Raw genomic sequence first — 20,503 nt, 5'->3', positions numbered from 1 at the left:
GATATGCAAATTAACACGTGACGTCATCTAGTGACATCTTGTGACTTTTCCTAAAGACTTTAGCTACTTCCCACTGAAAATAGTTGGCAACACTATTAGACAGAGGTTGAACTCAGGGGTGGTGTAAAGGGTCAGTATAAGATAAATAAGGAGTTTTTTTGAACTGTAAATCATGCAAAGATATTCCAGTAAAGCCCCAGAATAAAAATATAGACCTGAAAATCTGCATAATAGGTCTCCTTTAACGTTAGCTGAATTTATTACAACCACTAGCTTCCCAGGACTGGAACAACTGCTGCCAGCTAAAGACACTCAGAACAAGCTTGAATGACAGATGCCTTTTTACTAACTAACCGTGTTTAAATTTGTCTAAAAATGTATAAGTAGCTAGCACACAGACTTACAAATCTAACTTTGGCCTACTAAACCACAAAGCTTTCAAATCAATTGCATTATTTGGATTACTAGCAATTAACGTTAGCCTGGCTGGTTTGTTTTTATTGTCAAACTGAAACTGTCTTCCATTTATAATTTACAGTATAGCGTTACCATGGTTACCCAGAACGTTAGCTGTTAGCTAAATAGCTAACATTAGCTAACCCTCAACAATTGCCTGTTCCTGCATATGAAATATCACAGATATCCTCACAATATTCCCATTTAAACATCGTTTTTCGGTAGTACTCAGTATTACTTAAGCCTGCAGTCATTTTCAATGATCAGTGTTCTTTATTAATTAGGTTATCCTGTTTTTATATAATACAATATAATATTGTTTCAAGTTCTAATGTTATCTTAGCTTTATAACGGTAGTTGCTAGTGTCAGTCATGTAACTATCTGCAAAATGGAAATGTTACATTGAACCTTATGTATTTATGCTTTTTTTTTTTTTTGATAAATAAACTGCCTTTCAACTTCAGTTCCTGTCCCGGCAGGAGCTGACTAAGCAAAGACTACTGGCAGAGGACTGCAGCCAAATCAATGCAATGAATATTGATTAGCCGACAGCCTATTGATGAGCACAGGGGCGTGGTGTCGCTTGTTTCCACACGTGCGGACATTTAAAAAGTGTCGACAAACTGCTGCGGGCGTTTGCTGGAAGTTTAACAGGGACATTGACGGACCGTCTGCAGCTCTTTTCTGTTGCAGCTTTGCAGGAAAACGGTGGTTTTTCATGGGTTTTGATTTTGCTATTTGACATGCGCTTATATTGACATTGTGAGAGAGGAAACCAGCTTTTGAGCTCTGCTTTTTTCCCCTCCCTTCATCATACACAGGCTAAAAATGCTGCCGGACGCCTACGGCTGCGTTGTGGCGAACAGGTTCGGAAATCTTCTGGACGACGATGCTGACCCGTTCGACTTGATCAGCGAAGTGGAAACGGAGAAGGACAAAAAGAAGAAGAAAAAGAAGCAAATGGATGATAAGAAAGCCAAACAGAAAAAACCCGGAGAGAAGGAATCCCAGAAGGACAGACGCCTTCCCATCGCGTCGGATGGTGTACACCCTGCACCAGGTAAAGCTAGACAGCCCTGGCTGCATCATCGCTACACACCCTAACATCCACATAATTCTGGCAGCTGCGACTATTTCTAGATTGGATAGTCCTGCCAAGAGTGGCCAGCTTGCTTAGGCTGTGTCAGCTGCTGATGGTGCAGGGTCAGCGAGGCTGCAGAGCATGTGCATGCTTGTCAGGGTGGGTTTCCAGGTCGCTGTGTTGTTTCACTGCACGCCATGGGCTATCTAAAGCCAAATAACTGCATAGCACTGTAGAACAGTGTATAATTGAATAGTTTTTCCAAATATGGGAATACTCCATGTATATTTCCAGTGTTTTATAGGGCAATAACTGTTGACCAAGATGTTATTAAACCCTTTAGGGACTATATTATTGATGATAATGTTTAGTTTGTTTGAAATACACCCCTGTTTTCCATTCTTTGATTCATTAATTCTTTCATAGGTTGGAGGATTGAGAGAGTATAAACTGGAGACTGGACAATGTTTTAATGTCAGCTTTGAGGCACAGCTTAGTAAAAGGAAGATTGCAATACCTTGCCAAGCCCTCTTGCCTTAACAGAGTTGTATAGTCTGCAAATTAGAGGGTTTTGTAAATCATTGGTTCAAACGAGAGCATTTGTGCTTGATTTGCCTACCCAAACATGAAATTATCCAAGATTTTCATTGTTTACAGACAATGGGAGCAAGAGAAACGGGATATAACTCAAAGTAAATTGAGTATGCCTCAATAACCCACTTTCTGTCCCCAGTTCGTAAGCAGCAGGGCCGAGCTGGACCTGTGAACGAGAGCGGAGATGGCAACGAGGAGGCCCAGAGAGGCATGAGGATGGCTGGCTTCAGGGAGCGTAGGGCCAACCAAGAGGAGTACCCAAAGGAGTTCTCCATTTCTAAGTATGTGAGCTCATACAAGCTGAGGTGAAAACACAACACACTGCATTTTGGTTTCTATAAGTCTGCATTTGCACTTTTTTTATGGGTTGCCAACACTGATAAAGTTTTTCCAATTGTCAACCATGTAAAATGTCATTTTTGATCAATTTACCCACACATGTAGAGTTTTATACAGTCAAGGACACATTTTTGGTGCAGAAAGGGAATTTCTATCCCCCTCATCATCCCTAACTAAATGATGCAATTATTTAATGCAAGATTATGCAGTTTTTTTTAAAGATGTCACATTCTTCCTCTTAAGATAAAATGTCAAATTCATGAGTAATGAAAGGCGCCGCTGCTCAGTTCAGTACATTGAGGGATTTTGCTGCTACAGTCTTATTACCTGCATACATTTTAGCATTTTACCTTTCTTGTCACTGATTAAGTAATGTCACCTCATCACTCAGCTTTTCAAAATAAGATGTACAGCCAGTGATCAACCTCTAGAGCAAAACGCCACCAGCTGGGTTTGAAATGGAGTTGTCAAAGGAATAAACTCAGGTTTAATCTGATTGGTCCCCAGGCCCGCCTATAATCCAGACTATGACTACAGAGGCAGAGGAGGGTTCAGAGGCAGGAGAGGAGCACGAGGTGGAGGTGGAGGTGGAGGTGGTGGTGGAGGAGGATACATAAGGAACCCAGACAACTTTAACCTGAGGGGCAAAAGAGAATATGATCGACACAATGCAACGTAAGCCTTTTTGTTCACTTGCACTTGGTGTTTTTTTTCTCATAAAGGTGTATTTACACTTTTTTTTTTAAACATTTGTTGCAGTGGTATCTCCCCTGAGGAGAAGCGTGGAGGCAGAGGACCCTGGAACTGGGGTTGTGTTGATGAAGCTGCAAGGTTGGTGAACTTCCATCATCATCAACAACATGGAGATGTCTATTTCTCAACGTGGGCACAATAGAAAGTTGTTTTTGTCCTTGTCTCCTGGGTTTTTTGAAGTGAGTTAATGGAGGTGACGCCCGATGCTCCAGTCAAATCTGAGGAGCCCCATGTACCAGCGGAGGAGGAGAATCAGAATCCGTGAGTAACGCACCCAAGCGTCCTTCTTAAAAATATCACAGCCACAGCCCCATTGTCCAGTGACTGATCAGTCTGATCAACCAGAATGGTAAAATACACTCAACAGGCGCTTTATTAGGAACATCTGTGCAATTTAATGCAATCCAATACAGCAGCTTTATATAATCTACAAATAATGGATTTGTTTCATTATCGATTAATCTGCCTATTATTTTCTTGATTAATCAATTAATTGTCAGAAAATGGTGAAAAATGCCTGCTATGATTTAAGATGTATTTCAGTATCTTGTTTTGTCTGACCAATAGTCCAAAACCCAAAGATATTCAGTTTATTGTCATATATGACAAAGCAAATCGTCACATTTGAAGGCCTTAGAAAATTACTTAAACAATTAATAAATTGGATTATCAAAATAGTTGCTGATTAATTTTCTGCCGATCAACTAATCGACTAATCATTGCAGCTCTACAAATCATGCTTGTTGTTGTTGTTGTTGTTGTTGTTAAGCATCCTCTAACAAATGAATAGAAGGAAGAAATGTAGCCTCTGTGCTTTATTAATTATTATTATATAATTATTGTTACCCAAGTTATATTTAGTCAGACCAAATTATACTGAACATGTTGAGGGTTTTGCTTTTTATTTTGTTCATGAACACTATGATAATATATGAATATAATTCAGTCTTGTGGACATTTTCACAATGACATTTACTTTTTCTCCTGGTGTACAGCAAGTTTGTGGAATTCAAATACCGAATAATTTTTTAAACGTAAAGCAAAGTTTGTATTTATAAATAATCCCGAGCCATCTGTTGGGTTAATATTACATAGAAAAATGCTTTTTTTTTTTTTAAAGTGCTGCTCATACTCAGGTTACAACAATGTTTCAAATTGACTTTTGCCCTTTTTTCTAGAGTTACATTTAATACATGCCCCTGGTTACCAAAAATATGCCAGTGAAATGTATTTTTTCTGGGCGCGAGCTGTTTATTTATTTTTTTTTCATGAGAATTATGTGCTGGAACCCTAAAATCTTCTTTTTTTTTTAAATTTTGCAATGTCACACTAGACTTAAATTTTAGAGATAAAACGTCTGTATAGCGTGGACTGAAAGATATAGCTTGCCCCTCTTACGATAGAGCAACTGAAGAGGAGGACGATGGAGAGATGGTGGTCCAGGTTGCCATGGAGATGACCCTGGATGAGTGGAAGGCCCTGCAGGAGACAAGTCGTCCCAAGGCAGAGTTTAATATCCGTAAAGCAGAGAACAAGATTCCCTCCAAAGCCAAGGTCATCCACCAGTCAAAGCATGTTGAGGTATGTTAAGAGTTAGCGGAGACCAAAAACAGAAACTCCAACAAATATTTCTCCGTATCTGCTGGATGTGTAAAATAAGCAACTGTTACCTTGTTTCTGTTGCCCAAAGTGGCTCAAAAATCAGTTGTTGTAGGTTTTGGCAATATTGTTATCTTGTTACATTTCACTGTGACAGTGTAAACTAGCCAATGAGTGAATCAAGCTACAGTTGTCTGTACTATTTGGTCCAGTTTGCAGTGAACAGTAAAATTAGTTAAACATTTTCAGCCACATTTATATGGTGGCTATTATGGTGGTGAGTTTTGCTGTATCTGTCAAGTTCAACTGTGAGTGTCAGACTATATTTAACGTTTTACTTTCCATCTTCAGACCCTCAAGGAGACTCTAGATGACATGGAGGACGAGGGCAACTTCCTCCGCCGGTCTGTGAATGACATCACCTCCCTCCTGGACATCAATTTCGGGAGTCTTGGACGCCCTACTCGAGGGGGTCGAGGCAGGGGAGCACGAGGTGGTCCGACTACTCGCCCAGAGAGACCCAAACCCATTATGGAGAGGGTACGTTCTCAACTCGTAGGTCACTTAAGATGTAAAGTCAAACTTGTCTCTGGACACAAAATCATAGCAGAGTTTTCATTACATGCTTCATTCACGAAGCAAACTACCAGAAAATCATCTACAAAAAACAATACAATCTACAGAACATCAAAATCAAGCAGAATATTAGGAAGAGGTCCACAAGATGTGTATTATCATCTAATTTGACACTAATGGCTGTGTTGGTTCCCTCCAGGAGGATGAACTTGCTCCTGACCCTGATGACCCGGAAGACTTCCCAGCACTATCAGCAGGAAGATAACAGACTTCACTTCATTCAGCTCCTGTGGGGGAAAATAGGTTGCACTTAACACTTGCTAGAAAACACAGTTTTCATGTTTACGCTGTTCTTAAGGTTTGGGGGTTTTATTGTACTTGATTTATTGTTCCATTGCACTGAAGGCACTGTTCAGCATTTAACTTGTGGAGAATAAATGCTTTTGCAAGTTTATCTTGGAGCTGTAATTCTTGAAAACAAAACTAGGATCATTTACTCCAAAAAAAAGTAGGGAATGTGATCAATTTTGGTACTTTTAATCTGAGTTGTGTTTTGCATCTGTAGCCAAAAATGTGACTGCGCTCAGCCAGGAAAGAGTCTTGAGTACTGTGACATATAAAAACAAACTGCTTTGCCTTCAGAGAATGTTCATGGATGTAAGATCAGTGAGGAAATAATACATCTGGGTGTAATTATGGTTGAAGCATATTGGTGCAAATATTAACAACCAGAGACAAAATGGGGAGTACATTTTATTTAAAAAGTATGATTCTATGTGCTCAAAGCCAGTATTTAGTGGATTATGAACATGAGTAAAGACAAGGCCCCATCAGGACCATTGACTTGTTTCATAGCATGATTACAACATAGTACAAAATATTTACAAAATACAAACTGAGTATATCAAATGTTGACATATTTACAGTCTTGAAATGCAGTAGCTGAAAAGCTTCACAAGTAAATTAAAGGGAATAAAAAGACGAGCCAGATAGAGAATGGAGGTACAAATGTGCACAGTACTGTACTTTTAACATGTGATGGATTCTTGCAATACTTTATTTCATCATCTAGATCCAAGATCCTTCTGTTTAACAAGAACCAATACTGTTGCTACATGAGCCATGAAGGGCCAAGAGCAGCTTTTTTTTTTTTTTATCCTAAACTTGTGACCAGGTGGTTTCATACTCCTGGATTCATCCACCTACTAATCTATAAACGTGAATCTCCCACTGTAACAAACCAGAACATCTGCTGCACAGTGTTCATTTCCACACATTCACACGCCGGTCTGACAGTTGCGGTTCAATCTCATGTTTTGCTAACGCATGCTTTGATAAGTAGGAACAACCAGGCAATGATTAGACTATGCGTTTGTTTCATGATGCTGTGTTAAAAAATATAAAAACCAAAGTGCCTTATGGGTAAAATAACTTGTAATCAAACAATCTATAAATGATTTTTACATGTCATGTTGGTTAAAATTTGTTCTAATCTTCTTCTCAAAATAATCTATTGAAAGAGTACTGTATAGAAGTTGGATTTAACGTAAAATTCCTCAGGATTTCCAGATCCACGTGCTCATCGAAGTAGAGGAGCTCTAGCTTTGGGTATGGAGTGACTATAAAGAAAAACAAAAAACAAAGAAAGCATTAATAGAGGGAATTAATTCATCTGCCAAAATTATATCATTCATGCAATCAGTGTTTACGTGTATGAATCACAAACATGCTTGTAAGAATGCTTCAATACGTAATTCCAAAGACGACGATTCTATGTAATATACAGCAAAACACAAAGTGAAAAAGGAGATAGATACCATAGCCTGGAAAATCGCATTGATTGCAAAGAGCTGCAAGCTTTACGTCCTCTGGAGATAGTGCGTCTGTTGTGTGTAGGAAATATAAAAAGAGGAAGAAAGAGAAACATTACAGATGAGCAGCAGTAAAGGATGCAGATGTTTGCTACAGAGTGGTGATAACAGGCTAGAGGCAGAAGACACGGTGAGCGGTAGAGGCCAGAGAAGCTATAGCCAGTCATACTCCCGACTTCCCTGTTCATAGTGAAGATGCAAGAAAAGACACTGAAGGAAGCGCAGGTAGACTGAGGCAGGTTGAGTTTCATTTGGTCACCTGACAGTGGTGTGCAAGCAGGGTCAGATTTATAAAATGTTAGTAACTCTTGTCCTTCATTTCAGTCAGGCTGTATATATACACATATACATATATATACACATACACAATGTTAGTACAAGATCTGAGTAAAAAAGACACTTGGCTGGGTTGCACCACCATGGTTTAACTACTGATTACTTTAGTTAAAAGATAACCTGTGGAGGTTTTAACCACTGGTAATGCTATGAAGCAACGTTTTTGTAAGCTGGTCCTCGATTTGTTTGTATCTTGTGCACATGCATGCAACGTAATACACTTTCCTGCTGTCAGTTTCAGGCTGTTCCACTGATCGACCGATCTGTGGCAATAAACGCACAAAGAAATGCAGCAATACGCCAACAAAGGGCAGGAAAGAACAAGACTGAGGTAGTGAACACGGATGTAAACAAAGCAGGTTTCAAAAGTGTTTTTTGAGATGTTCTATGAGGAAAGAAATAAATTCACATTAAAAACACATTTATCTGACACAGGACACCTTTCATCTATATTCAAACTATGTTAAGTATTAAGATAAAACAGCAATAAATGACTTCTCTTGGTTATATTTGAATTCAAGTTCTGTTTTCATTTTTCTATTTCATTTACCACACTGGCAAATTAACCTCAACATCAGTCAAAATTTGCCAGTAATTTCTTATATTTTAAAATAATCTTTCAAATCTATTGAGCATTAAGTTTGTTTCTTATCTTTCCTCGAGGGACTGTCATCTAAAAGTGAGACTGTATCTTGATTATTCGTTACTAGGTAAAAACATCCAATTGGAAAGTATTTGTGGATGAACCACAATTTAATTTTGTTTAATCCTTGTTGATGCAGCCCAGCCGAAGTATGTTAAGTGATTATTTATGACCACTGTCATGAGCACAGAGGAGAAAGAGGGAGAGAGTACTGAGACTCTGGATTTTGGCCGGATTTACAGGCACTAATGATCTGATCTTTAACTTAGTTACACTGATCCAATCATCCCACTGCTGCCAAAACCTTTTCAAATATGACTTTCCCTGTTCGGAGGGTACAGAGGAGAAGTCTTCATAAAAAGAAATATATCAGAGTTTGTGTGCAAATGTAGCCCAAGCCTCCATATGGCTCAGAGTGGGTTTGAGGGAGCTTGCCTGCAGATGGACCTGTGCCATGTTTAAGTTGATGAGAGTGCATGTGTTAGCTGTGGCACTGGCTGTGTCTCTGTGGCTGCCACATGGCTCACAACACATTGGGTCCCTGTCGCCAGTCACTACATGCAAGTTGCCTAGGGACCTGACCAGTCTGGTGTGGCACAGGGAGCTGGCAGAGAGAAGGGGGAAGCTGTTAATTTACTCCACAAGGATCCATGAGTGGCTATAGCCTCTTGGTTGCTTTTCAACTGCGTGTAAATTCACATCAAAATACACAAAAAACACGATGTAGTATCTAACTATCAACTACCGTCCTGATAACATAGTAAATAGAAAATATACAGTATTTAAAAAAAAGATAAAAATGCATATCCAACACTAAGGGTGGTACTCATTAGCTTTGTGTTTGCAGTGTTCGCTATACAAACATTAAACGTGGTATGCATTTTATTTGACAAAATGATTAACTCAAGGTCAGCTTGCTGGCTTTTTCCCGGAGCTTTTAGCCACACCTCATAACAGTCTTCATCATCAAATGGAGTTGGCTCAGTTTTCAAGAGACAAAGAGACAGGAGTTAATGATTTTGTTATGGCTACGTCTATGATCTACCTCACACTTTTTATTAGCTAAGTTTCTTAATTGTGTCACACAATGACAACTTGGTTATTTCCATGACAACTGAGCACGGTCTTTCTTGATAAATACTGTGCAATACAGCTGAAATTTCCAGGAAAAAGGAAGTAAAAGAACCTTGAGTTAAAATTATTGTGTAAAAACATTGTTCCCCGAAGTCAGTATGAATATTTACACCCGATTCTAACCGATATACTTTGTAATATATAGAATGCTTTATTTAATATTAATATTTGGAACCACTGTTTCTAGTATCATTCAACAGAAGTGGATCACATGTGTGATATAATCTTCATTGATATTAGTGAAATGATCTTTTTAAAATGATGTACATTATAAAATATAGTTTAGTTACAACTAAATATTTAGAGATGGCTAAAGATGTATTTCCCTGTGTTTAAACACAGCTGAGACATGATGACTGAGCAAATTGAAAGGACAACTTAAATTAGTCTGAACATGCCCACCTGATAAATTCAAAATCTCCCTGTGCTTCACAAAAAGGCATTCTTGATCAGCCTCCCAAAAGTGTGTTGCTGTGTAAATGAGAACGGAGAGTCGATCCAGTCACTAACCTGCCTGCTACTCCGTTGGCTGGCAGTGAGGTTCTGGTCCTCTTCCTGCTGTCTGAGTGGTCAGACAGAGCCAAAGGGTTGACGCTGGCCTTACAGCCCTGAACACTGGCCTGCAAGATGACCCTGCTGCAGAGGAGAGAGATGCCATAATTAGACTTTAGCATGTTTTATATCAATACGTAGGAGTCTAGGAGTGTGTGATAGGTGTACACAGCAAAGCTTACTTCAGGGACTGTGATGATGATCTGGTGTGAATCTTATTCTCTTCTTGTCTGTGAAAACACAGTTAACACAACAGTAAAAATGTGTTTAAACTTTATATATTAAAGAGAGCTGAGAGAAAGATGGCAGAACAGGGTGAAGGCAGAGGAGGGCAAGGTCGTATGGAGATGGACAAGAAGGTTTTTACAACTGACAGTTTTTAGAGTTTTGCAGTGTCAGCAGCCAGGTGAGATTAATAAAGCCAAGAAAGTACCAGAAACAGCCTGGGGGTGGCGCTAAACGATTTAAGGCAGACTTGATTCGTCTTTGTACAAAAAGTTATAATTTTCAGCAACAAGACTTAATTCTGGATGTTTAATTTTAGACAACTGGATCTTCAGTCAACACAATAACAAGCAAAGCATGATGTTTAAGGATACAGGAGGATGGGAACAGTCTGCTACAAAATCATTATGTGCTGAAAAAATGGTGACAAGGACAAGACAGGAGCCTCTATTGATTTTAGATTTTAAGAAAAACTGGCTCAGCTCGTCAGCTCAAAGTTAACTGTGCTTGCAGAAAGAATAAAGTAACAAGGATGATTTTGAACAAATTTCTGATTTGGGTTGGGAATTAAAGAGAGACAGGGGGCTCACTTACAGCATTCTCAGTTAGAGCTCCAGAAGGGGGGCAGGACAGGTTTTTTGGGGACTGACGGGCGGTAGAACTCATTGAAATCCTAACCCGTCTATACAGAAATGCAGGATGGAAGAAGGGAAGCCATACACAATCCACCACAGGGCAAGGCTACACAGGGAGGAGAGCAGCATGGCTACCAGCCATCTGAAAGGAGGACAAATCCAACAACAAGAGCAAACGGAAAAAAAGGGGGAAAAAAAAAAAGGAAGGAGAGACAAGAGACGTCCGGGCAGGACACAAAGCCTCTGATGTTCAGGTTTTCCACTGGGACTGGATTAGATTAAATGCCTTTCATAGAGCCTTGCAAGTTTTTGTTGGTCACTTGCTCTGATGTGTTAGCAGTTTGCCACAAACTTAGAACCTGACCGCTGTGGGAATTTTGAAACATACTGATGTTTTAGAGTTAGTTTATATTGGCATTAAACATGCGTAACTGACTAATGAGTTGTGACAAATACAGTATGTTGGGTGGGAGACTATTTTATAGTTGACAACAAAAGGAGAAAAATATGTAATGTAGAAAAATAAGGGTTAACACTTTAAAAATACTAAAAAAAAAAAAGCTGCTAATTTCTATTTACATATCTGCTAATAGATTTATGTGTGATAAGTAAATACCAGATGATATCAGCCTGCCAAGATATCGTTCAGGCTCTAATACATAGTTTATAAAAACATGTCTCAAAATGGTCAGATTTTACAAGCATCCATTATAAAATTTTGTTCCACAAATTGGGACCACTTAACAAAAAATAAGCTAATAAACAAAGCTCAGATGGTATGTAAACACTGATCCAGTCACAAAAGCAATGGAAAAAACAACAGGCAACAGTGAACCTGGCCCAACATTTATTACATGTTAGACACAAACACAGATCGAACACAGACGCATGTCCGTGCGTGCATGTCCAAGGGTATCATGCCTGTTGCCATGCATGGAAAAGGCAGAAGAGATGAAGAACACTTCATATAATCGTCGTTTCTAATCTAATCGTCACTGGAATTCAACATTGACTTCACTGTTACATAAGAAAATAAACAGTGGAGCCAGTTGGTGAAGGTTCAGCTGGAAGTTAGATGTTTATGTAGCAACCAGTGTCCAAAATTAACTTTGTGACTCACCTGCCAAGAGGACTGGTGGATGAAAAAAAAAAAATCCACCGGCCAAGCGTATTTTTATCAGCCAAGATAACAAATTGACTTTTTGTGTTACATATACATTCATTTCAGTACATTTAATTGAGATAATTAGTTATTAATAGCTATTGAAGTGATGGTAACTAGCAGCAGACCAGTGGCGAGTGACAGTTTAGCAGAGAGCTGTGATGTTGAGTAGCTGATGTCCCGTATGGTAAACAGTGGCGTGAACCCGGGAGCGCTTGAGACGGCGTGTGGCTGCCGCTCCTTCGCCTCAGACTGTCTTGAGCGCTCATACAGCAGTTTCACAGCACTGTTTATACATCCCTTAAAAAAAAAAAAAACACCTATCTACACTGTATTAGGGACAAACATGAGTAATACCCTCTGAGACATCATGCCAGATATTTTATTACATGACGATTTTGATACAAACATTGTGGCAGATTTACTTTGCCTTTCGCCAAACGGAAAATCTACCTGTATTTTGCGCTTGGCAGGTGTTAATTTCGGACCCTGGTAGCGACGCATACACTGATAAGGCATATGGTCTGAAGTGCACGAAAATCTCCCTCCTGAGAACAGATAAGAACCCACTTTCATCCCACTACCTTGTCTGAAGCTCACATATGATGGTTTATAAATCCATTATATTAGAATCGGGATCCAGGGGAATTTACCATCTGAACAGTACCATTCAAGTTGCTAATTAACTCACAGAACACCTCACTCTAATAAAATGATGCTAACACCCAAGTCCTACTGGCAATTTCCAAATACACTTACAGCTTAAATGGTTGAACAGGAAAGTTAGCTGCTTAAACAATATCTACTGCAGCTCAGAACGAAGACCGAGAGTCAATGCTTCGCTTAACACGTTTGCTTTTTTTGTGGTGCCAAGTCAGTAGTGCAAGCCACAAGCACTAAAACATTTAATTCAACTAATCCAGATCTTAAGCAAAACTGTGATTAGTTGAATAATTGAGGCTGCTGTTAGCAAGTACAGCAGGCTCAACTTGAGAGCTTTACTGTAACTTAGAGGATATCTCAGATAAGCCTCGATATCAAAGCAGAACAACTCTGTGTGTCCATGAGAGGCAGATAATGAAAGGCGTAAATGTAATGCATCCACTAATTGCATATCCACTTCACACCATAGAGAGAAAGAAAAGAAAAGAAAAAAAAAAAAGAACAACTTCAATCAGCCATACCGTTAACCATACCATTCACTGGCATAGCAACCGTTTTCTACAGGAAGAGGATATATCAGCTAGAAAAGGAAGTGACGTGCACTTACCTCCATCATACAAAACCTCACATCCTCTCTCATTCTTTTTCCTCTCCCCCATTCTTTCTCTGCCTCTCTCTGCTATCTTTTCAACGGCAGGCAACACATCGGCCACACCGTACCCATGAGGCTGCAGCAGAACACTACCACCTGCCTGACATGGGACAACAAAAGCCAAAGCCATATGGGTACATTGGCAGAGGCCAGTCAACCATTCTCAGCCACGCTGACACCCAACCTTCCACGGCTGGATTTACATGGACACAAATCATCCACTTGGACTTGGACTAATTATGGCACATGATTGATCTGTTCATAAATAAAAAAAAAACAGGGAATCACTAAATTTTAAATCAGTGTTCTTCCTGCTCAGATAACTGTGGAGGAGTTAGCATTAGCATTATAGCACCTCCTGTTGGAACACAATGATAGAGCTGGCTAGTCACATGTTACACTTGTCCAGCTCTTATGCTTCTTCCAAGCTTATAAATACTAGAAACAAGATCAAAATGACCGTGTTTGCAATAGAATAATAACTGGTTTGCAATCATTACAACATGCCATATTGACTTTTACTGCCAGCTACATGAACTTTTTCTGGTCTCCCATTTAATTCCATGATTGTTTCCCTTTGACCTTTATCAAGGTTTATCGGTTTCAGATTTTGCAACTGCAAAGCGGTCAAAGAGTGCACTTCTATCACTGCAGAGCAAAGACTAAAAACGAGGCAGAGAGCCATCCTCTACTTCATGTTCAACTGTTGTTTTACATGCTCCTGCATTTGCAGTGTTGTTAAATGATCAGACTTCAAGTTGCTGACATTGGTTTAAACTTTCTCAAGGCCAGGTCTGTTTCTCACATTCCTGCCTTACTCATTGTGCAGCACTGATTTTACACTGTAGCTGCACACTGTATTGCTATTTTATAACCTTAACATTAGTGTAATGCAACATTTTATGTTAGTTTATCTGTAAATTCTGATTAAATCATTTTCAAATCACAGAAAGCTGTGGTATAACACACTATGGACATTGAAGTCCCCTTTAATTTTAATAAACACACAAACTTGTAGAAATTCCCTTTCTTACACTCAAAGGTGCAGGTCAAAATTAGTTATCTAGAGAATCATATTTATATGCTGAAAAGTTCTCTATTGACTGAATGTGGTGCAAAAATCTCAAAGACATTGCAAAAAAAAACAAAAAACAAGTGACTAGCAAGCTCTATAATGATATTGGCCGACTACTTTTCCACAACTCTGAAATTCCTTTCTAAACTTTTGACTGAACAACACAATTTACAGATAACCGATCCGAGCAGTATATCTACTTCCTAAGTTCTATTTTTAACTTCTATGTCTTTTGTGCCTTTCTAAATCCAGCCTGTGACAAAAAAGTAGTTTTCCCTGGAAGATTGTGTGTCAGATAACGCCAACCTAGCCCTCTAACACTCACTCTGTCTTCATATTTGACTCTACTTCCTTGACGTATTAATTATCCTCTCGACTCAGATTATAAAAAGGTGAAAATGGGATGAATTATATTACCCTTGATCTGCGAGTGGTGCCATTTAATCCAAAGAACACACAAAAACAGTAACTGTAGTATTACAGAGATAGTGCCTGGGTCCTTAACTCATCAATAAATGATGGTATTAGGATGAAATTGCCATGGTATGGGTAAGGGAGAGCAGTCATGCCTAAAACCTAACATATAGGACATCTGTCTACCCTAATATATACTGAGGAAAGAAGAAGGCTCATCGAATAAATGAAAACTACTGACAAAAGGAGAGGCATTGCTGATTTTTACAAAACTACAACACATCGGCGTGATGCATGGTGAGACTTGCAAGGCTGCCTGGGTACTTACGATAGCGACCCTGAGGATGATCTGGCCTGCCGCTTGCTCTTCAGGGCTCGCAGTTTATCGCCCTGTGTAAGGCCATTTCTCTCCTCTTCGTCATTATACTGCTGATTAACCAATGAAACAAAAACAAGTGGTGTGTTCTTTTTGTTCGTTCATTTTTTTTCTTTGCTTATGAAGTACATTAAAAAAAATCATGCAGCAAAATCTGAACCTGCAATTATGGTATGAGTGTCATTTCAAAACTCACCAGTTCCATTTCCTCCTTCTTGGATGCCCTGTTCTTGTTGCTCCCGTTAATGGTTATATCATCTACTCCTGACAGGATTCTGGTTACAGCCATCTTACCGTTCTCTCGTTCATTTAGCATCTTCTCCCGGAAAACATCTCCCTCTGCCCACAGACTGTTCTGCTTCCTGGGGTACAAAAACATGAGAATAAAAACTAAATAAAACCCTAAAACAAGGTCATATGAGACAAAAAACAGCAATATAATCAAGTGTTTTTAAATAGATATTTTAAAAACACTACTTGAGCGTAGCATACACCTACTCTTCAACAAAGTTCTGCTGAGGCCCAATGATGGACCCTGGTCGGCAGATCCGTATCCAGGCAATCACCTCTGCAGCGGTCAGGCGGTAATGCTTCATCATGTAGCAGCCAATCAGAGTGCCGGTTCGCCCCAGACCAGCTAAAACAAACAAAAAAAAAAGGAGAGGTGGTGTGAAATTGTGCAATAAACAGGATACAGTTAAAAACAGCTGCAGGGGTTGTTTCAAGTATCCTGCAACAACTGCAATCATCCAGTATAGAACGACCCATCGACAAAGTTCCTTGCAGCGTGAACGTGGGTCATCTTATCTCCTCTCGTCGTACCTTTGCAGTGGACAGCGATGGCTCCTTCTGCGTTCTCACAGATGTTGAGGAACTTTCTGACGATGGTGTCGTTAGGTGTACTGCCGTCCACAAAGAACAGGTCGTGATGTTCAAAGCCCGACTCTGTGAAACGTCTGGCATCGTACATCTTCTTGTTGAGTCGGATGATACTAGTGATGTTGTGTTTCCTGAAGTAAGGGATGTAAGCCTCAGGAGCATGCAGAGGGTAGCCTGGGGTAAGAGAAAAAAAAATTCTTGTGAGTTTAAGAGTTGTTGAAACGAAGTCAAAGATAGTTTAAGAAACGTCAGGTACATTTAACTTACCATTCTCTATTTTGCTTTTTGGGTGAGGACCGCTGAATGCAAGGAACTTTCCCGGAATGATCCAGTTCAAATCTCCGTTCTCTGCTCTCTCATAATGCTCATATTCTTCCACGTCAAAGTTGGAAAAGTCGAGCCAGTCGTACTGCAGAGCCTGGTAGATGGTTGAGAGGAAGTTAATTTGATTAGGAGCATGACATAGCAAGAACCAAAAATAAATAAATCTTACAGTGACGTACCTTTTGTACAGCACGGAGGCAATCCAGGATGTTCAGGTTGTACATGCAGGTTCCAAACGAAGCATCTCTGTGAAGCATAAAATATACTGACAGTTTTTGTCTGCACAACATACTCAGGATATTTATTTCCATTAAAGTGTTTCTCTGGTTACTCTCTCACCATCTAATGCTCTCTGTGGTTTTAAATATCCCTCTCAAACTAGGGACTTTTTCCTATACCTTCTCTCACTCCTTTTACTTTATCACTCTATCTTAAGTCACAAAAATTACCCTTGGAACCTTATTCTGTGTTGAACACAGAAAACAGTGTGATCCCCCCCCCTAACAATCACTATTGAAAAAGTTCTAATAATATCTTGAGACATTTTAAGCAAAGTGTCACATATGAACTGTATTGGTGAACAGTTACCTGAATGGAATATATGTTGAATTCCTCGACACCAGCAGACTGTAGGCCTCCTCTGGCATCATGTTAAGGTGCATTACCTTCAAATACAAAATCCTCCAATCAGCAAGTGCTTCTTGTGTTACATGTTGATGCATAAACTACATGTAGCATACATGTTGACACTACTTACTGCATATGAGCCTATTAGATAGGCAGCATTGGCTTGTTTCTTCTGGTCTCCACAGGTATAAAATATGATCTTCTTCCTTGAAAGTGTAATGGACTGTGCAAAGACATTAATAACAACAGCATGAACTGACATGTCATGTTGTATTTATTTCTTTGACTTAAAAATCTAACAGGTAGACATTACATGAGTGCATTTATTCAGTTATATTTCCACCACAGTTATGCTCCGCCAAATACAGTAGCTTTGTTTGAACAGGTGCAGTACTACAGACAGTCTACAGAGGTAAGACAAAAATTTGAATTCCTACCTGAAAAAAAAAAAAAAAGACTTGAACGACTTATATTGAAATATGCTACATAGGTGGTGGTGTGAATGCCAACTAACAGAATTTGTAAGCTAAAATAAGGTTGGGCAAACAGTGCAGTGACTGGTGAGTTTTTTGAAACATGAGACAACAATTAGAAAGTTGGAAAAAGGCTGAATCATCGGTGCCCGAATTTCAGCTGCCCAAATCTGTGCCCAAAAGCCTTGAGGATCGATTCATGTGCCAAATACAAACCGCCTCTGCAAAGAGGAACAGTTGTTTCGCAAGTTGACACACACCAGGCGTATTAGGGTTTAACAAGTGACATTCTCACAATGTATTACGAAATACAACGTGTGAGACGCTTTCAGGAGTAGAACGATCAAGTCCTGGACTTATTTCCATCGTTGTGTCTGACATTTTCAGAGTCCATGAATCATTTAACAAGACTGAGACATGTGTTCATTGTCTGAAACGAAGAAATATTACAAAATAAGCACTAAATGTAGATAACTGAATCCTAAGAACAAAGAAAAGAGCGATTGAGGGCACATAAATTAAACTATAAAGAGTTGAGAAGTGCTGCTGATTAGCAAAATACTATGATCCTACTTTATCTTGTCTACATACTGCAGATATAAATAGCTATCGATTGACCCGGGTTTTACTTCTCGTTCTCTGCACCAGGAGGTGCAATTAACAGCGGGGGTTACTTTACCTTGAGTTTCTTTGTCAGCTTGCAACAGAAGCGATAAAACATGGCCAGGTTAAGGGGACCAAAGTCCGCATAGAAGCTAAGAGGGAGAGAGAGAGAGAGAGAGAGAGGAAAAAAGAAAGAGTGTGTCAGAGTGGCTATTTATGCAACCAGCTATAGTCTCTGGGGAAGTTTCACTAGATTTACTGACACAGTAAAATCACTGACAGAGTAAAAGACTATATTTGGAACCATTTGATGCTACTTTGGGTCAATCAGAACAAGACAAAAAGCTGCATTGACAGGAGGTCTTTTTGTACCACTGGCACAAAAATGGCTCTTAAAAGGTCAGTCATGTCTTCTCCTGAGCCTGTTGAAACAGTCCCATCTCCCACTCTGGAGCTGCTACAGTAGCTGTGGCAATGTGCTTCTATCTGCCTTTTGGTTATTTGGATTTCCTCCAGGAGTAACATGGGTTAATTTACATATTAACTAAAGCAGTGCAGAAAAGTATGCTTAAGTCTTGTGCCGGAAGAAAACCAACCCCAGATTCACTTAGCCGTGAATGTGTTTCGTGCAAATCTGCTCACCTCAGTTCTAATGTGTCTTTGAGATGAGCATGATAAACCTCAAGGTGTGGGCATTTAAGAAGTGCACAAAGAAGTGCAATGGCCAGGGGCAAAGGACATAGAAATAATACAATATCCAGCAAATTAAAGGCTAAATGCAAATGGGGAATAAAACTGATACTTACTTTTCATATGCCAGCTCTTCATCTATGCAGAAACAGTGTCTTTCAGCTGTGCTCTTGATCTTTTGCTGAAGTATGGCGAAATATAGTTGATCTGGAGAGGAGGGGGGAGGGGAGGGGGAGAGTGGCATATTAAAGAGGCTGTTACTCGCTTTTGTCATGCAATTTCTCTAATTCCTCCCCTCCCAAAAATTCAGCTCCTCTTTGTCTACACAACTAAGTTATGTATTGCATAGCTTTTCTGGCAACTTACCTTTGATGAACTCAATACATCTGGAGGAAACATCGTCCGCGGTCATCTTGCCTGCAGTTTTGAACATGACGTTTTGCAGAGAAAGCCTGTTTTTTTTTCTTCACGAGGACTTGCGCATACTGAGTAAAAGTCTACACTAAAAAAAATGTGCGCGGAAATTAATAAATGAGTTTTTTTTAAGTCTAAAGTTTTAAGGAAAGTGTTTTTTTTAACACTGACTTTCCTATCAAGAAGAAGAAAATTGGCAAACCGAAGAGGGAAGGGAGTTTCGTGTGCAAGTGCGCACTCTGCTAAAAATGATCTTGTTCTGGCCCCTCCCCTTAGCTCCAAGGGGCGGTCCCGCGAGACGCGATTGGCTGCGAGAGACGCAGGGCGCTACGTGATTGGAGGAAAGAGCTGACAATCTCGCTCAGCTCCGCCTTCTCCAGTTTAAAGTTCTCTATGTGAGACACATGATAGGCCCCGGGAACGTTGCCCAAGCGGTTGCTAGGACGATCCCTCAGCCAATCAAATCGGTGATCTCCACTTCGACGGACCTCCTTCTTTCTGACTTGAGCAGCTCAAGGATGAAGCAGGAAAATACGATCAAAGTAACATTAGACGAGGCTGACAGTGGTTTGTATACGATATTTATGACACGTTTACGCCACTCAATCTCTCAGCACACAGGTATATCACTTACACACGCTATAAAACAAGGTGATGCGCACGAGCGAACTTCTGCTGTGATTTCTCACTCTAATAAGACTACTAAAGCAAAACTGACTTTCTGATATTGTGTATTTTGGCTGCAAACTGCGTAGGTAAATCTACACAAAACCCAGTGCATTAACGATAAAGGGACAGACGGTGTCGCCATATTAGGTCAAAAGCTGGAAAAAAAACCTTTTCATAGCCTACACCCCGGTGATTTAAACATCAATGTATGTGCATACGCACTCCGCTGTGTCTCCACCTACGAGACAACTAGGCTGAAAGTTGACAGGGTTCATTCTGCAGACCCTCTTACCTGCAATCTCAATGTAAATATCAGAGTTTGGCTCCGCCTCTGAGCTGTGGTGAGCTGCACAGCGCTTTTTCCTCGACTCGGCTCGCCTCCTCTCGCTCTTGCGCTTCATTTTCTCTTCAGGGCTGCACGGTGGACATTCCTGAGCAGCTGCAACAGGCCTCCTCCTCTTCGCAGTGCGGCTGCTTGTCCCCCCGTTTTGTTGCTGTGTTATTTTGGCATGTCGTGTTGCCCCTGCAGCGGATGATCTGAATCTGCGTGCGTGCGTGCGTGTGTGTGTGTATATATATGTGTGTGTGCACAGTTCCCTGCTCCAGTCTCTCTGGTGGTGGTGGTGGTGGTGGTGGTGACGTCTATGAGCAGGGGCAGGTTTCTGCTTTCTGAATCCCCTGCATGTG

At 40.1% G+C, this 20,503-nt stretch overlaps 2 protein-coding genes across 13 annotated transcripts; one reads left to right on the top strand and one right to left on the bottom strand.

The window, feature by feature from the left end:
* Window positions 1-936: 936 nt before the first annotated feature.
* LOC122998147 (intracellular hyaluronan-binding protein 4-like) lies at window positions 937-5,853 on the top strand. Of its 2 annotated transcripts, XM_044374844.1 has the most exons (9): window positions 937-1,165; window positions 1,279-1,517; window positions 2,272-2,413; window positions 2,979-3,146; window positions 3,231-3,302; window positions 3,405-3,485; window positions 4,628-4,805; window positions 5,175-5,363; window positions 5,599-5,853. In XM_044374844.1, exons 1-9 carry the CDS (start codon window positions 1,017-1,019, stop codon window positions 5,662-5,664), a joined length of 1,284 nt encoding a protein of 427 aa, XP_044230779.1. In that variant the 5' UTR covers window positions 937-1,016; the 3' UTR covers window positions 5,665-5,853. The 2 variants fall into 2 exon arrangements, with proteins under 2 accessions (XP_044230779.1, XP_044230789.1); XM_044374854.1 differs by lacking the exon at window positions 2,979-3,146.
* Window positions 5,854-6,139: 286 nt separating this feature from the next.
* On the bottom strand, window positions 6,140-20,423 carry cdc14b (cell division cycle 14B). 11 transcript variants are annotated; one of them, XM_044374758.1, is made up of 16 exons: window positions 20,109-20,422; window positions 18,850-18,940; window positions 18,120-18,195; window positions 17,098-17,190; window positions 16,929-17,005; window positions 16,520-16,586; window positions 16,284-16,434; window positions 15,960-16,190; window positions 15,636-15,774; window positions 15,334-15,499; window positions 15,090-15,187; window positions 10,118-10,165; window positions 9,894-10,019; window positions 8,685-8,853; window positions 7,217-7,282; window positions 6,140-7,018 (listed from the first exon to the last, which is right to left on the bottom strand). In XM_044374758.1, the coding sequence occupies exons 1-15, from the start codon at window positions 20,215-20,217 to the stop codon at window positions 7,259-7,261; spliced, it is 1,665 nt and encodes a 554-aa protein (XP_044230693.1). In that variant the 5' UTR covers window positions 20,218-20,422; the 3' UTR covers window positions 6,140-7,018; window positions 7,217-7,258. The 11 variants fall into 11 exon arrangements, 8 of the variants coding, with proteins under 8 accessions (XP_044230693.1, XP_044230684.1, XP_044230720.1 ...); XM_044374749.1 differs by having other exon boundaries at window positions 15,090-15,190; window positions 20,109-20,420; XM_044374785.1 differs by lacking the exon at window positions 20,109-20,422 and adding an exon at window positions 19,100-19,399.
* Between the last annotated feature and the right edge of the window lie 80 nt (window positions 20,424-20,503).

Source organism: Thunnus albacares, chromosome 2 (genome assembly GCF_914725855.1).
Source record: "Thunnus albacares chromosome 2, fThuAlb1.1, whole genome shotgun sequence".
Lineage (NCBI taxonomy): Eukaryota > Metazoa > Chordata > Actinopteri > Scombriformes > Scombridae > Thunnus > Thunnus albacares.
The sequence above is the reverse complement of the archived record's forward strand: the minus strand, read 5'-3'. Positions and strand labels throughout refer to the sequence as shown.